This window comes from Saimiri boliviensis, chromosome 9 (genome assembly GCF_048565385.1).
Source record: "Saimiri boliviensis isolate mSaiBol1 chromosome 9, mSaiBol1.pri, whole genome shotgun sequence".
Classification (NCBI taxonomy): Eukaryota; Metazoa; Chordata; class Mammalia; order Primates; family Cebidae; genus Saimiri; species Saimiri boliviensis.
This window is the reverse complement of record NC_133457.1, coordinates 119799896-119817340: the sequence shown is the minus strand read 5'-3', so window position 1 is coordinate 119817340 and position 17445 is coordinate 119799896. Positions and strand designations below refer to the sequence as shown.

General features: G+C 41.3%; 1 protein-coding gene across 3 annotated transcripts; it reads right to left on the bottom strand.

Annotated features, from left to right (window-relative positions):
* Positions 1 to 5239: 5239 nt before the first annotated feature.
* CSTF1 (cleavage stimulation factor subunit 1) lies at positions 5240 to 17365 on the bottom strand. Of its 3 annotated transcripts, none has more exons than XM_003932605.4 (6): positions 17204 to 17365; positions 14414 to 14614; positions 12706 to 12983; positions 12350 to 12547; positions 10839 to 11229; positions 5240 to 7437 (listed from the first exon to the last, which is right to left on the bottom strand). In XM_003932605.4, exons 2-6 carry the CDS (start codon positions 14580 to 14582, stop codon positions 7178 to 7180), a joined length of 1296 nt encoding a protein of 431 aa, XP_003932654.1. In that variant the 5' UTR covers positions 14583 to 14614; positions 17204 to 17365; the 3' UTR covers positions 5240 to 7177. The 3 variants fall into 3 exon arrangements, with proteins under 3 accessions (XP_003932654.1, XP_074262788.1, XP_003932653.1); XM_074406687.1 differs by having other exon boundaries at positions 17229 to 17365; XM_003932604.3 differs by lacking the exon at positions 17204 to 17365 and adding an exon at positions 17032 to 17187.
* Between the last annotated feature and the right edge of the window lie 80 nt (positions 17366 to 17445).

The following is a 17445-nucleotide window of genomic DNA, read 5'->3' as shown; positions in this document are numbered from 1 at the left end:
AACCATCACTTGCCAACTCTTTTTACTTCCCCTAAATTCAAATCCGATCTCTAGAGAGGACCTACACTGTGGAGATACTGTACAAAACAAGTATGCTTTTTTTTTTTTTTTTTTTTTTTTTAATGGGATGAAGTCTTTCTCTGTCACCCAGGCTGGAGTGTGGTGACACAATCTTGGCTTACTGCAACCTCTACCTCCTGGGTTCAAGTGATTCTCCTGCCTCTGCCTCCCAATCAGCTGGGATTACAGGTGCGCCCCCACCCCCGTCCCCCGCACCATATCCGGCTAATTTTTGTATTTTCAGTAGAGATAAGATTTCACCACGTTGGCCAGGTTGGTCTCGAACGCCTGACCTGAAGTGATCCGCCCACCTCAGCCTCGCAAAATACAGGTGTGAGCCACCACACCTGGTGCCAGCCTGCATTTTTATTTAAACAAAATGGCACCCATTCTTCCAAGCCAGGCTCAAGTTCCATCCCCAGCCAGCTCTGTCTCCGCTCACTGCTCTCTTCTTGTCAGACAGCACTTTTTTATTTTTTATTTTTAAATTTTCTTCTTTTACCATGCCTCCAAGACAGGGTCAACAGGCAGCACTCAGCATCTTGTCTTCTGGTTGCCTCATGTGTAGTCCCCACAAGTCTGGGCACCAGGATGTATTTACCCATTGAAATAGCTGACTGATTTCTGGCCGAGACCATCCATATTTTTATTTTATTTTTTTGAGATGGAGTCTCGCTCTATTGCCCAGGCTGGAGTGTTATGGCACGATCTCGGCTCACTGCAACATCTGCCTCCTGGGTTCAAGTGATTCTCCTGTTTCAGCCTCCTGAGTAGCTGGTACTACAGGCACGTGCCACCACGTCCAATTAATTTCTTTTTTTTTTTCGTATTTTTAGTAGAGACAGGGTTTCACCGTGTTAGCCAGAATGGTCTCGATCTCCTGACCTCATGATCTGCCCGCCTCGGCCTCCCATAGTGCTGGGATTACAGGTGTGAGCCACTGTGCCCAGCTAATCCATATTTTTAAATGTTATCATTGTTAGAAATTAACTTCCAGGGGGAAGTAATTGACGTGATGCAGGTGATAGCAGTTTAAAGGGAGGGAACAATGACCCCACAGATGAACATTATTTGGTTCAAGGTGGAGATCCAGAGATATTAAGATATGAATTATATTATTAATAATTAATATATTACTATTATATTAAGATATAATTCAGGTACCATGAAATTCACCCTTTTTTTTTAACCCTAAGTTAGAAATTATCTTTCCTGGGAAAAATTCACCTTTTTAAAAGTATACAACCTAGTGGTTTTTAGTACATTCAGAGTTGTGTAACCACCACTCCAAAAAGTAATCCTCTTTCAATTCCTGGACACTTACCCCATTAGCAGTTACTCATCATTCTCCTCTTCCCCCAGCCCCCAGACACTGCTGTTTCTGCTCTATTATTGACCTTTGTTTGTGTCTGAAATTCTCTACAATAAAAAGGATGAATAAACTTGCCCAAGATCACACAGATAAGTAACAGATCCAGAATTTGAATTCAAGTCTCTTAGGAAAGACTCCACAAAAACTCAAGTTCAGATGGTTTCCATCACCTTGGCAAACTCCTGGCAGTGATTCTTCCCCCATACTGAAGAGCTTCCTCTTAAGCTCATAATACAGATGAGAATGCTATAATTTGCAGGTCATTTTTTTTTTTTTCTAGAGCAAACAACCTAAACGAGAAAATAAAAGTAACTAGTAACTAGTACACAAAAGTAATATGCTTTGGCCCTGAAATGATACCAACTAGCTCCTAATGAAGATAGTTTGGTATTTTGTGAATAAAGAACTTGACTTCTCAGTCTATTATTTGAGCCCCCTGCGGTTTTTCTGAATGAAACGTCTGAGAAACTGCTCTAGACATTTTGCTGCAATCCATTAGTATTTTAAAGCAAATGAGTCTTTCATGTGGACAAACATTGCAAGAGCTATTATTCTAGGAAATTGGGTACTTGCAAAATATCCGGTTGTTGAAGGCTGAAACAGCTAGAGTTCAAGAGAATCACGTCAGGAGGACTCTAGAGAGGTAATCTTAATGTTCTTGACAATTGTGCTATCAAGAACAGTATTTTGGACGAAATTTTCTTTTCTGAGATAAGTGAGTCTGATCAATTCACTTCTATAGTGCCTAATACATGCGTAGGGAGGAAAATAGCTTTTCTATGTTTTTCTGTGTGCCTTTATGTTGTTTTCGTTTGACAATCAAGCTTTCTGGCTGGTAGTAGTGAAACACTGAGTACTTGATACTTGAATTATAAAGGACCACTGAAGGAGGCTGAGGCAGGAGAATTGCCTGAACCTAGGAGGCGGAGGTTGCGTCGAGCCGAGATCACGCCATTGCACTCCAGCCTGGGTAACAAGAGCAAAACTCCGTCTCAAAATAAATAAATAAATAAAAAATAAGGGACCACTGAACACCAGACTTTCAATGTTCAAAACATTAAAGGCTTGGCGGAAATTTTCAGGATGTAATCTCATGAAGATTTTTCATAAAAATAGCTCTTTTGGTCAAAGGTGAATTTTGTGCATTGGCTGGGCAAGGTAGCTCAGGCCTGTAATCTCAGCACTTTGGGAGGCTGAGGCAGGCAGATCACTTGAGGTCAGAAGTTCAAGACTGGCCTGGTCAACATGGCGAAGTCTTGTCTTCACAAAAAATACAAAAATTAGCTGAGCATAGTGGGGCACACCTGTAATCCCAGCTACTCGGGAGGCTGAGGCACAAGAATCATTTGAACCCAGGAGGTGGAGGTTACAGTGAGTGGAGATTGCCCCACTGCACTCCAGCCTGGGGGACAGAGTGAGACTGTCTCGAAAAAAGAAAGAAAAAGAAAAAAAGAAATTCCATGAATTGCCAACAAATTCACCAAATATCCTGGTGCAGGGATAGTACTGGGAGGGCTGGGGAATCTGCAGCCACTTGAGTTATTAGTGATTATTCAGTTTCATCGCCCACGTTTGGACCCCAGAGGTTGACTGGGAAAACGAATTAGGGCAAAAATTGAAAACAAGGATGCAAAGGAAATGCTCTGGGTACAGAGTGGGGACAGGAAGCTGGAGAGAAAGGCTGAATGCTGGCGAGAGAGCAAGAAAAAGCCAGGCAGAAAATGACGCTCCAGGCAAGCGGTCCTTATTGGGGAGCAGATAGTGGCAGGGACTTGCTTGGCCAAAAGACGCCTGTGAAAGAGGCTTCACGGAGTCAAACACATTCAGGGAGCAGAAACACCAAGAGTAAGAGCTCCAGGGAAAGGCCAAAGCAATTCAGGATGAAAGAGAGAAACACAGAGGAACATTCAAATAGGATGGTTTTCCACAGGTTTTTATTCTTTAGTTCAAACCTGCCCAGTCCCTTGTGCAAGTGTTTTTTTTGTGTGTGTTTTTTTTTTGAGATGAATTCTTGCTTTGTTGCCCAGGCTGGAGTGCAATGGTGCGATCTAGGCTCACCGCAACCTCCGCCTCCGAGTAGCTGGGATTACAGGCATATGCCACCATACTTTGCTAATTTTTTTGTATTTTTGGTAGAGATGGGGGTTTCTCCATGTTGGTCAGGCTGGTCTCAAACTCCTGACCTCAGGTGATCTGCCTGCCTTGGCCTCCCAAAGTGCTGGGATTATAGGCCACTGCACCCGGCCTTGTGCAAGTTTTTAAACCCTTGGTCCCATTTTATTTTGAGACATTGGCTCGCTCTAGTTGCTCAGGCTGGAGTGTAGTGGCTTGATCCTGGCTCACTGCAACCTGTCTCCCTGTCTCAATGATTCTCATGCCTCAGCTTCCTGAGTAGCTGAGACTACAAGTGTGCACCACTACACCTGGCTAATATTTTTCTATTTTTGGTAAAGATGGACTTCCCCCCTATTGCCCAGGCTGGACTTGAACTCCTTACCTCAAGCCATCCATCTGCCGTGGCCTCCCAAAGTGCTGGGATTCCAGGTGTGAGCACTGGGCCCCACCCCTTAGTCTCATTTTAGTTACTCTTGTTTTAGTTCTCTGAATATAATCTGCATTTAGTAATTACACTAGGACCCTGCAAACCTGATTATTTTCGCTGATTCTTATTATGGTGGCTTGTTCCCTCACATACCTGACTGTGGTGACACTCAGAGGTTTATCAGGGATAATTACTTGAGGACTGGGGTTAGGATGTGTTCTTGCACAGATAATCTGTGCGGGCCTCTGCCAGACACTTATGGCCCGCATCAGTTGGAGAGTGCTTTAAGATCCCCATTTGATTTTCCCTGAGCAGTTGAGGTAGCATAAATTGCTCTAAACCTGCTTGAGGAACAGTGTGTGGATTGAATTACAGGAGACTCTCCCTTGTGCCAACACGACACCCTCTCTCCCAAAACCCCCGAGTCAGCACCAAGCAGGCAAGTGTTTCTTGTTTCTCTCTCTGAGGCAGGTTTTTTGGTCAAATTTGTCCTTTTACTGAAGGGGGCAGCTTTTGGGTTCCAGGCTTTCCCGGTCTTGATAAAAGTTCCTACTTCTGCTCAGAGATCAGTAGGTTACAGGAACCGACAAATACCCTTGGAGCTCCAGCACTGCGGATCATCTGGATTTGTGTTGTTTTCCTCTCAGGAATTCCTTCTTTCTTGCTAGCTCAGCTATCTATTAGAGATTTAAAAAAAGTTCTATCCAGGTTTGTATTGAAAGGGCTCTCGAAGAATCTGGTTTGCTACCTTTTTAGAAGCGGATGTCTCCCCCTTAGGAACAATGGCTTCCTCTCTCCCTGAAGTCTGTATCATCAGGCATGAAAACAAAGAGCTTTACTGGTGGAAGCGCATGTTGGAGATTATTTTGATTAAGCCCTTTAATCACAGAAAAGGAAGCTATATCCCAGAAAAACGACTTGCCCTACTCCTTACCAAGTCAGTAACAGAGCTGAGAGTGGACTTCCCTCACATTGCTCTTCTTAAGGAAAACCAAAGTGTAAGCAAAGATGGCGTTCTCTGAATAAGCCAAACAAACAAACAACAACAACAACAACAACAAAAACGGAATTATACTCAAGTTCTTTAACTTCATAGATAGCACAGGAGCAAAGATAGAGCTAAAGGTGATCCAGCTGTAAAAACCTGACTTCTGGAACAAAGTTCAAAAGAAAGTGTGAACTGTATCAAAGTCATACCTGCTATTTGCGAACAGATGTTCAGATGTGGGAAATGTTCAAACTAAGTTCCAAAAAAATAAACTGGCTTATCATTACATAAAAAAAGTTTATTTTAGAACTCAGATATCTATAAAAACAGTAACACAGAGGGTATAAGTTTGTATCCTGTCCAGATATTATTCAATGTTTGAATGGCAGAGTGTTGCGTGGTACAATTAACGAGATGGCAGATACCAAGTCCATATAATATTCCTGGCATTTACACCAGGCTCAAAACATTGTGACCTTTAAAAGGAAAAAAAAAAAAAAAAAAAAAAAAAAAAAAAGGAAAAAACAAACCCCAAAACAAAAACCAGCTATTTTTGAAAAGTATCTTGATCTTTTAAAATTCAGGTCCTGAAACTACAGAACCATTGCTGAGGCGACTCCAAAAACTAGAAAACGTGGGCATTATTTTAATTCATGAACAACTGAAAGGATCTCAGGGAGTGCTGTGTGGTCATTTCAGTACGTGAGCCAATGTAGAACAGTAGGGAAACATTAAATCTCTGTTTTACAGTTTAATAGGCTGAAAGCCAAAGGAAAAAAAAGTCCGAAAAAAGAAGTGGGGAGGTTTGTAACGCTTTTAGAACTGGTTATCCTTGTTTCTATTAAGTAGGTGTCTTTTAGCCTTACAAGAGTAGCATCCACAGATGGCCAACTTCAAATATCAGAAAATCAGGATGCAAAATACAACCGGAAATTTACACTCACTATGGAACAAAAAATATGGCTCTTTGGAAATCTGAGCCAAAACCCTGTGATTTAACATGTTCAGATGCTTAAGACAATTTTACAGATCAAGGAGTTAAAACAATTCACAAGGACGACTAAAGCAGATAACTTTCAATAAGTTCCCATAATGTAAAGCAATTACTTTTACTTCCATCTATTTACTATTCTTATCAAATGATCCCAGATTATATTTCTAGGTACTCCTACCCAGATCACAAGGTATTTGTTTTTTTTGGGATAAATATAAAGCAAAGTTTATGTCTGTAGGAGGGGAATTCAGAGTTCTCTGACTCAGCTAGAGCTGAATCCAGAGAAATATTGTTATCTTCAAAAAAGTTTCAAGAAAAAGAAAACTTGTATCAATTGGTTAATTCCATAAATCTTCTGAGAATGCAGTTACTATGTGCATCCATGATGAAAAGTTACAGTTGACGCTGAAGAGAACTGAAAAGACTTAAAATCACCCAAGAGCGAAGTCAGTCATTATTAATCATTCACGAAGATAAGCAATACCTGAGAGCAACAGCAGGCTGACCTAATTTAATTAGATGGATATGTTTTCAGTTTTTTTCATCAAATCACAATTTTATCATACGGTTACTAAAAACAAGTATTGCAGGTATTGAAGGATAATGTGGGCAGTATGTTGAAAGATACTCTTCCTATAAATTGTCAGGAAAAACTGGCCATTAATTTTATTGAAGTGAAAAATCTGTAACACTAAAGTTGCAGATCTGAGCTTTATTATCAGAATAACATCATTTCAGGACAGAATTGAGGGATTCTCTAAAATGCTTCTGATACGGCACAACTCTGTGGAGTCTCAGAGCTGCATGCCTACTTATCTGTTCAAATATACCTGGAAAGGAAATACACAGAGTTCAGCAGAACAAGCGAGAAAGCTGACAAAAGAACCAAATGAAAATTCCTGACAAAAGCACTTTAATACCCTATCCTTCTTCAATCAAGAGATCAAAAGAAATGGCAAGGCCTGTATTTACAAAACCGATGAAAATCACACTGTAATAATCAGTGAACGCAGAACTGCACAGGTCTGTGTTTCCAACTTTTTCCACCATGATTCTACATCAAGGTAAAAAAAGATTCTTTTATACAAATCCAAGAAGGATGTGGACAGAGGTGGCGGCACAACTGCCAAAGATGGTGCACTGACCAATGACCGCAGCTGCATACAGGACGTGGGGGAGGAGGGCAGAGCTCTTGAGAACGCCCCCTGTGGAGAGGGCGGCTCAGTCGGTGGTGGATCTCCGGTACCAAAACCGCGCTCTGAAGTCATCGCTGCACGTCATGAACCCGGGGTTGGTGGGCGAGTGCACTATGCAGCGTACAATGTTGTTGTGCCCCAAGGAGAGCAGGTTTCTCCGCTCGGCTGTCCTGGAGTCCCAGCAGCAGAGACTGATCGTCCTCTCGTCGGGCAGCAACACATAGTCCTCGGTGTGGTTAAATACAGCCTGTGTCCGGTGCACCTGGCGTCCACTCAGACCCGCACCTGCCACAGAGACCAAGAGGGAGAGCTGTCTAAACCCACATCTTAGACCCTCAGAACGTTCTAGCATTCAGTGCAAAAGCATTTTAAACCTGTTGAAGTGACCCTGTACACTTTTAGAAACTCTAAAAAAGTACAAAAAACAAAATCAAACCAGGGACAGTGGCTCACGTCTGTAATCCCAGTACTTCGGGAGGCTGAGGAAGGAGGACTGCGTGAGCCCAGGATCAAGACCAGCCTGGGCAACAAACAACAGAGCAAGAGCAAGACAGTCTCAAAAAGAAGATAGGCCCATTACCTGAGGGAATACTGTTAACTGTCCTAATGTACTCTGAGGCATAAAAACACATTTTTATTATAGTTTTAACCAACTTTATGTTGAGTACATTTTTCCACGTTTTTTACTAGATGCAAAGTGCTTCATGTTTGGAAGCATCATTATTTATTTGACGATTCTTTTATTGCCTGATATTTAGTTTATATCAATTATAAGTAATGTTGTAATGAACATCCTTTGTACAGAACGCTTTACTTCCTTAGGAGTAAATTCCTAGAAATAGAATTATTGAGACAGAGTACAGGAATATCTATCCAAAAGGAAGCCTTTTCATGACTATGAATAAAATACATACTTTTATGTTTAAAATACCATATAAAAAGGAAAATAAAAACTGCTTGATGATTGCACCAATCAGAGGTAACAGTCAATATTTTGGTGACTACCCTTTTGAAATACCTAAGTGTTATGTGCTCACCTGTAAAAAATTTTTTTTAAGATGGTGCTTCACTCTGTCACCCAGGCAGGAGTGCAAGAGCTCACTGCAACCTCTGCCTCCCGGATTCAAGCGATTCTCCTGCCTCAGCCTCCTGAGTAGCTGGGATTACAAACATGAGCCACTACGTCTGGCTAACTTTTGTATTTTTAGTAGAGATGGAGTTTCACCATGTTGGCCAGGCTGGTCTCAAACTCCTGACCTCAGATGATCTGCCCCCGCCCCGCTTGGCTTCCCAAAGTGTTGGGAATACAGGTGTGAGCCACCTTGCCTGGCTTCATTTGTAAATTCTTTAAGTCAGAGCATTTGTCATAAACTATTAACACTGAAGCGTATGTAGTACAGGCCTGTAAAGACAGAATACAGCTTAGTGGATAAAGCCACCAACTCTGTGGTCAGCTGTGGGTTCCACACTTACCAGTGATGTGAACCTGGGCAAATCACTTCATATCCCTCAGCCTTAATTTTCTCATCTGTTCCATGGGGTAATGACAGAACCTACCCCCTAAGGCTATAAGGATAAAAAGAAGAAAATGCACAGGAGGCTCTGCAGTGCAAGCGCTCAGCCAGTGTTAGCATGCACGCTTATTTTAAAGGTGCATGTTGTCCACGGATGCGTAATGCATCTCCTCAATGCTTCTTAGTGGACATTTATGCTGTTTCCAACTTTCGGCCACTCCAGATGATGTTCGGATACACATCCGAACCTTTTATGGGCAGGTACCCACTTGTCCAATTACCTAGTTAGATTGAATTTCTAAGAGTGGATACAGTGGGTCAAAAAGTATGTATTTAAAATTTTGATACGACACCAAACTGTGCTGAAATATTTTACTGCTGACTCTGACCAACAAAATATGATTATTTCCTCAAATCTCTATCAATACTAGATAATATAAATCTTTAAAATGCCTAAAATCTGATGAACAAACCCAGGTCCCCGTATTCATTTCCGGGGGCTGCAGCGAGGCCGGCCGTCTTTTCTAGGATTCACTGATCGTTTTTCTTTTACAAACCAGCCCCTGTCCTCTGGCTCCTCCTCTCTAGTTTGGGCTCATCTTTTTCCTATTTGAGTTCTCTTTATAGATTAAGGATATTAACTCAATGTCTAACATCTGTATATATGCTATGGCTATTTCCTCTTAGTCCTGCATTTTAATTATTTATATTGTTTTTAGTTAAGTTTTAACGTCCCAATTTCTAATGTTTTCTTGATAGTTTTTCTCTTTTCATCGTTTCAAAAACCCTTTGAATTCTAACTAATTTAATATTAAAACTAGGAACAGAAATCTTAACATGCTGACATGACAGAGGCTTGAGCTGTGAAATGACAAAAAATGAAAAGGGGAATTTGCCTATAAATTCAGCATAATCACATTTTCGAAAAACCTCACTGCTATTCCCCACTGAAACAAGTCAATCAATCTCATATACTATAAAACATACAAAACATTCTTACAGCAAATATATAAGCTCTTGTCAGCAGGCTGCTGGGTATCTGGCAGGATAAAGCACACTCCTTGAAATAGTTGTAACTTCTAAAAGGGGCATACTTTTCACATTTACTCTGATCACTTTCGTATCTTTTTGCAACACACTTGTTCTTTAATAATACTTTCCAGAACAACTGCATATAATTGTTTCAATGAAGTCACCAAGAATTATGATAAAAACGGCTCTTCCTAAGATGTGCTAGCTGTGCCAGAAGCCAGAAAGATGGCCGGGAAGCAAACTGGCTGCAATGAGACAAATCTAAGGCAGATTATGCTGCCCTCTAGCGGGTCAGATGTCACTTACTCTTCAATGCAAACAACACGGCTAGTCCCTTTTCCAATACCGTTTTCTTATGATTTTTTTTTTTTTTTTTTTTTTTTTTTTTTAGTTATGCTCCTGGCAATTTTAGTGTACATTACAAACATAACTCAAAATAGAGGAAACAATCAAATTTTCTGGAGGCTTTCTACTAAACAACTGTCTGTGGCGCTACAAGGAACAGAAGACAGTGTTTTAACATTCACTATCAAATAACCAGACTTGGGCCCTACTAGTGAGAGGATAAATTTAAATAGGTTTCATTATAAAAAGACTCCACAGGTACAACTGTTACCAACGAGGCCAATAAAAATTAATAAGAATTCAATGGATGTCATTTTTTTCTGTCTGCTGAGCCTACTTTGTATCTGCATTCAGAACACACGTGAGGTTTCCTTTGACCACAGGCTAAGACTTTACCTCTCAGCCATCTTTCCCTAATGTATATATTAATAATACTGATCTACTACTCGAAGCTTTTCCTCTGGATTGCTTTCACGTTTCTGTGGGAAGAGGGCAGGCCTAGCTACAAATGGACCACCAGGTTCTCAAACGTTACTTGCGTGGAATCCAAACCTAGTCCATGGTATAAGGTACTGAAAACAGCAAAGTTAAGAAAGCACAGTTCTATTTCCAGTTCTCTTACAAACTGTATCCTTGGCTAAACGGCTTCACCTCTAAGTCTTGGTTTTCTCTGATCTAAGAAAAGGGTAACATCTGCCTTAGACTTATTGTGTTGCTCTATTGTGAGGTCCTAAAGGAGAGTTCTCGAAAGTGTAACACTACAGAAACATTAAGTAACATCAGCTTCTCACATACCCGTGTATCTGACCAGTGTTCGTCCTGTTGATATTTCCCAAAGTTTGGCTACAGAGTCTTTTCCACTTGAGAGAATGTATTTAGAATTTTTGGAAAAGATGGCAGAACAAACTTCAGCCCCGTCGTGTGCTTTTTCAAAAGTTGTGATGCATCGATTTGAAACACCATCCCATAATTTGATGCAGCCGTCCTTGCTTCCAGTTACGTACATATTGGCACTAGAATTGTAATTAACGGAACATATAGCATCGGTGTGTTGATCTTGAGGATTGCAAGAGACAAAACATTGAAAGGTGTTGATATCATATAGACGAAGAGTAGGATGCTGAGTTCCAACAAGTATAAAGTCTCCAGAAGGATGAAAAGAGATGGAGCGTAACATTTCAGCTTCCTGTTAGGACAGAGACATTAACACAAGTGACCAACTGGTGAACAATTAAATGCAGAGGAAATGTGGAAAATACCTGGCTGATGAAAAAAGTCCGTAAAACAATGATTAGATATTACAGAGGTATTGTAATGAATAAAATCCCTTTCTGGAATACATCAAAGTATTTTTTGAATATATTTCCAAAACTAAGTATTTACTGGTTATATTCCAAAAACTACAGAAGTGAGCTTCATTATTTGTAAACAAACACTGAGTGAACTCAGGATGGGGTATTATCAGACAATGACACACTCATGTATGGTTACTGAAGGTAAGCACAACTTGTACCTAAGAGCTTCTTTAATTTGCTCTAGGGCTATAAATATTGAGTAAAAAATTAAGTTCGTTATCATTTTTTGCAGATAGGGTCTTGGTCTGTCGCCTAGGCTGGAGTGCAGTGGCATGATCACAGCTCGTTGTAGGCTCAACCTCCTGGGCTCCAATCATCCTTGCCTCCGAAGCCTGAGTAGTTGGGACTACAGGCACGTGCCACCATGGCCAGCTAATTAAAATTTTGTTTTTTTGCAGAGATGAGGTCTCACTGTATTGCTCAGGCTGATCTTAAAACTTCCAGGCTCAAGTGATCCTCCCACTCTGGCTTCTCAAAGTGCTGGGATTACAGACATGAGCCACTGCAACCAGCCCAGTTCAGTTATCAAACAGACAGAAGCCACTACGAAAACATCAGTGTTTCTGCAATGCATATTCAAAATAGGGTACCAAATGTCACCTTGCCAGTAAACAATATTTTCAACTGAATGGTTTTTCTTTTACTCGTAGAAGTTATATGTTAGTGAAATTGGTCACGTTTTGCTTTTAACAGGGATCTGCAACCTTTAAAGAGTAATATGGATTCCAAATCCTTCAAAGGGTCAGTTTATAAACTCTGACCAGCCAGAGGAAGCAGGCAGATGACAGTATGTGCCAGCAAAATCTGATCCATATGCTATCTGGCAAGCATCCTGGGTTTGTACTCGTTTCATAGGATGATCACCGAGACTACTTTTAAAAAGAGAACAGTCATACAGTAGCTCGCTGTATTTAAGAAAAAACCGTAAAGCTCCTTTCCAAAGATTCCCACCTGAATGTATTTGAAGGCTCTTTTTGCTGATGGTTTGGAATAATCAAATAATTTAAGAGTATAATCCCTTGAACCAGAAGCCAGAATCTGTTCTGTTGGGTGGAAAGCGAGGCATGTGACTTCATCCACATGGTCATAGAGAGTTCGAATCACTGGGTGGTTTTCCATATTTTGTTGTGCGGTCTCATTCATCATGACCTAGACCAACAAGAAGAGATGCTCAAGGTACAAAACGTGTCTGAATCCAAGCACACAATCCACAACTGTGGCAACTAAAGCCGGTCTGAACTGTACTCTCATTTTCCAAAAATGAAAAACAGAAGGCAAGCAGTTAAGTATGTGACTGGAATTTTTACCTCTATTGGCATGGCACTTTTGGCTAACATCCTCTCTGTGTCAAGTATCTTTATCGAAGCATCAGCAGACCCAGTAGCTATTAACTGTCCATCTCTACTATAGGTAGCTACACGGCATGGTCCCTTATGTGATGTGACATAGCATGTTTCATACTCAGAAGCCTCTGGGGACATAGTCTGGACATCTGCATCAAACTCCAGGTCAATCCCTGTGCCGGGGGCAACAGTGTCTGAGCGGCCGATTGCATACTGCACGGCGCTGTCATCATTTTCCATTCCTGAAAGGAAGAAAAAATCAAGGGCATAGCAAGTGTGTGTGTTTTTTAAAGGCCAAGACAAAATTCTAGATCCAAACTGGAAAAATGCTCACCAGTGTCAACTTCCTATTTCTTGGAGCTGCATGACACCTAACGCTCTGCAGAACTGTGTATAGTGCCCATGGCATTCAGAGTTCACCACACTGTGAGGCCACATGGGTTGCTGGAAGGTTAGGCTCCAACAGACAAAGTCATTTCCCCAGTTCTTGCCTCCAGAGTTTACTACTTTATCTACAACTACAGAAACTAAAAAAATAGCAGTTCTGTAGTTAAATTATCTACTTTTTTATTCCAAATTTTAGTATTTTCAGGGTTGAGATGTATTAGTAGCAGCTCTGATGCTCATTAAGTCAGCTACATTATTAATATGAACATTAGTGAAATGTATTTGAAAGTTGATATTTAAAAAAATGAAGTTCATCAAGAATATGCATTTAAAATTCATAAATAACTTGACAAATCATATAATATATTGATCAGTAGAGGATAAATGAGAACTATGGATGAACAAGAAAACAAAAACGACCTTGAATTTTACCATCCAGAGATAATGACTGTTAATGTATCGGTATAAATTCTTCAGGACCCTTCCGATGCACAACTGTTTTATTTCTCAAAACAATAATAGACCAATGCTGTGTAACATGTTGTGACTTACTTGTTCATTTACTCTTGCAAAACATGGCTAATAAATATTCATGTTGATTATGCTGTAGTATTCCATTTTATGGATATTTAAAAATGTACAGCTAATTCCATGTTGTGGGCACGGCAGTTTATTCATTTTATTTCCCCAGAAGAAATGCTCACAATTGGCACTGCTAAGTCAAAGGGTATGAACACATTTGGTAATTCAGTATTTTCCTGAGTGCTTTCTATTATTAGCCAGGTAGGCACCAAGACATACTGCTGAATAATACAAGGTCCTGATCCTTATTGAACTTGTAGTTTTTTCTGATAAGGGGGCAATGGGTTTGAAGTGGGGAGGTAAGGATCATACGGGAAACAACCCAAGCGATAAAGGACATTTCAAAGTGACTGTTATAAAATAAATGGGATCACTATGGTAGGGTAATTGGGAAAATGTAGGAAAGGGTCGGATTATTTCAGGGGGGAAGAGAACTCAGATGACATCTGATGTAAAATTTGAAGGAAGTCAGTAAACAACAAGTGTTCCAGATAATGTGTACGAAGACCCTCAGGCCAGAACCAGCATAAAATCTTCATAATCTGAACTCCGCTTACCCCTTACTTACTGAACTACTTAGTTACTGAAGTGGCTGGCATGTACTAGGCACTAAAACAAAACAAGAATAATCTTAAAAAATTCTGCCATTTGAAAACATCTAAAACCTTGCCACGGGATGTATGGATTTGTGTTCACCATCTACCTAGTTTGATGAGATGCAGGAGCTGCTCCGAGGGTGCACAGACAGACTGAGGCTTGATTTCATTGATGAGGCCATTGGCGATGCTGATGTAGCCGTCATACAGCAGCTGGCTAATGATCAGCTTATAGAGCTGCTGGCGGTCCTTCAAGCCCACTTTGGTTCTGTACATCTTGGAGAAGAGGAAGACAGTTTCTCTGCCAGCTGCAAAAAGGGAAAATGGATGGTGAAGGGTAGAGACTCTAGTAACTCACAGAAGCAACATAGGACTCTTCGATCAGTGACGTCGTTTCTCTAAGCCTCAGGTTCTTCAGCTGCTGAGTTACTGAAGTTAAACAAGGTGGTGCATACAAAGGCCTGAGCATAGTGCCTGGCATACAGAAATCATTCAAATCACATTAGCCAGTATTTACGGTACAATCTTTCATCAGCTTTTCTCCTCCATCATACTACCTACCTATGATTCGTTATTGCTATCCCAGAATCTTCCATTTCTTCTGTTAATTAAACATTGACTGGTACCTGCAATATGCAAGACAGCTGCTATTCAAGGTCTGGACTGCTGGTTCCACTCGCTGAGCTGTCTGTTTACTAATATCTTTTATGCTCATTCTGAAAACCTGTTTTAAGGCAACTGAGCTTGTTACTGTAATTATATAACCTAATTAGATAATCAAAATATGAGGCAAAAAAAAGCAACTGCACTACAAAAGCTCAAGCAAGTTGAATGCTTTAGAAAGACTCAAAGGTGAACTGCCCAATAAAATATTGCCAATAAAGGTCAAAACAATAAAAATGGAAAAAAAAAAAGTAAAAATCTGGAAGCATTGTGCATGCACTGATTTACAAGTGTCTAAGTTTTCCTTCAGACTTAAGAGAAAAAAAACTGTAAATGGTTACTGGTTTATTCAAAAAAGAACTCCAACTGTTGAACATGAAAATTTGTTTGCCAAAAATCAACACCTTTATGTACGTGTGTGTTTAAACCATATTAAAAGGCTACAGGTGTCTGGGGAACAGCAATAACGAATAAAAGTGACCTCAGAGCCTGATTTTTTTTAATTTTAGTTTTTTTTTTTTCTTATTTCCTTTTTCAATAAGAGCCTGATTTCTTATACACCGTATGACATTGATAGATGTTAATAATAACCCTTAACATTAAGCACTTCCTGCATGCCAGATACCATCATGCTAAGTACTTTGTAAGCATCAGTTCACTGAATAAAATCAGTGTATTAAGTAGTACATGAACAGAGGTCTGTATTTGAGTAGAAAATCCTGGGACACAATAAAGATGAAATGGGTTCACGGATGTCATGACACCTACTCAAGATAAAAAGTTGCTGAGTTACTTATCCAAGGTTAAAAGACATCAGAATTGCCAACTCCGAGTCCTGAGCTAAACCACTGAAGGAGTTCAGGACATGCCAGCCCAAAACGAGATGCTTTGGCAGGCCGATTACATTGAACTGTGGGTACTTAGAGAACAGTAGGCGCTTCCCTCACCTTCCTCAAGTCTGATCCTCCAAAAAACCCTCAATTGTCACGAATCCTTATTAACCAGGGAAGATTAACTCAAATCACATGAGACCAGAGGATCACCTAATTCTTCTGTTTGCATAACAAAGCTTTATTCACCATACATTTCCTCTGTTCACCCTCCCATAACTTTGTTACAGCTGCCCCACTCCCCTGCTCCGGCCCCACAATCCTCTCTATTGATTCCTCTCAGTAGCTCAGGATGCTGTGTAAACTTTCATCATCTGACTTCAACTACTTAATTTTGTGGGACTCTTGTACGTAATTAAATATTGTCTTTCTCCTATGAACAATGATTAGTTGCACGAAAAAAAAAAAAAGGGAGATTCTGAAGTAGCAATAAAGAATGAAAATCAGAAGTGGGTAGTATGGAAGAGAAGAAAAGTTCATGAAAGATTCTACTGTTAACGTCGGGTTAACATGACTTGAATAATTTCCGTATGCCAGCTCAACGCTTTACCTGCACATCCTGTTTACTCTGCAGTAACTTACTTAACACTTAATCTGTCTTATGTCAATTTAACTCTTAGTCCTAATAAGGAACCTAGAAGGACGGAGGGAAGCCATTTTTGGCTCCCCTACACCACTATTCGATCCGATGGTCTCTTCACTCTTGCTGAGCGCATCCCGGGTGTACAAAGATACATATATATATATATTTACACTTGAAGTGGCCCAGCCCCAACTTCTCAACTCCCACAGAACGTTCACTCGCCAGGTTAACAGAAGCCTAATTGTCGTCCCCAATTTGCAGGTGAGCACACCGAGACCCGAGAACAAGAACCCGATCCAGGACTGGTTACATTGCAGTTGAAAGGGCGAGAACACAGAGGTCCCCTCATCATACGCGCCGCGGCCATGTGGATGCAGAGGCGAACTAAGGACTGGGTGGGAATGGGAGCGAGGCCCTTTGAGGAAGAAGAGGGGGTGCAGGCCAAACCGGACAACTTAGGAAGCACAAAGTGGAGGCGCATGCCACCTTGCCAACTCTCGACCCTTCCCGTCTCGCCCCAGTCCTCTCTGTGGTTTTCTCTAAAGGCCCCAGCCGACCGCACCAGCCACGCTCCCTGTATCCCCAGTACCAGCTGGTCCGGCTCTCTCCGTCTCCCGCTCTCTCCCGGAAAAATGGAGGCGCGAATCCTGCCCAATCGACAGCTCCGAGCGCACGTTCACTGCGCACGCGAAAAGGGCGCCAAGCCGAGCGCTGCGCTATCGATCGGCTCCACTCGCTGCCTTTCTCGCCATCTTACTTACTGGCACGTTCAAAACGTTAGTTCACCTCGGACTTTATCTCCAATGCGACAACCTTGACGTCAAGGGGCTGTTGCCTCACCGACAAATGCCCGACCCCGGAGAGCACCCTGAGCGCCGGGACTGCCACGCGTCTGGCTGGCCGTTGGCTCCACCACTTCCGGGGTCTTAAGGAGCAAATGCGCCTGCGCGCGGTGTGCGCCCTGGAACGCGACTTGAGGCGTCGGGTTTGTTGTCAGCCAATC

What these genes read in the sequence shown, in the direction of transcription:
- CSTF1 (XM_003932605.4), bottom strand. Translation starts at nt 14,582, where the DNA reads ATGTACAGAACCAAAGTGGGCTTGAAGGACCGCCAGCAGCTCTATAAG. An exon ending in AAAGTGCCATGCCAATAGAG is followed by an intron (nt 12,548 to 12,705) that starts GTAAAAATTCCA and finishes TTGTTGGTCTAG; the next exon opens with GTCATGATGAATGAGACCGC. An exon ending in AACACTGGTCAGATACACGG is followed by an intron (nt 7,438 to 10,838) that starts GTATGTGAGAAG and finishes TCTCTGTGGCAG; the next exon opens with GTGCGGGTCTGAGTGGACGC.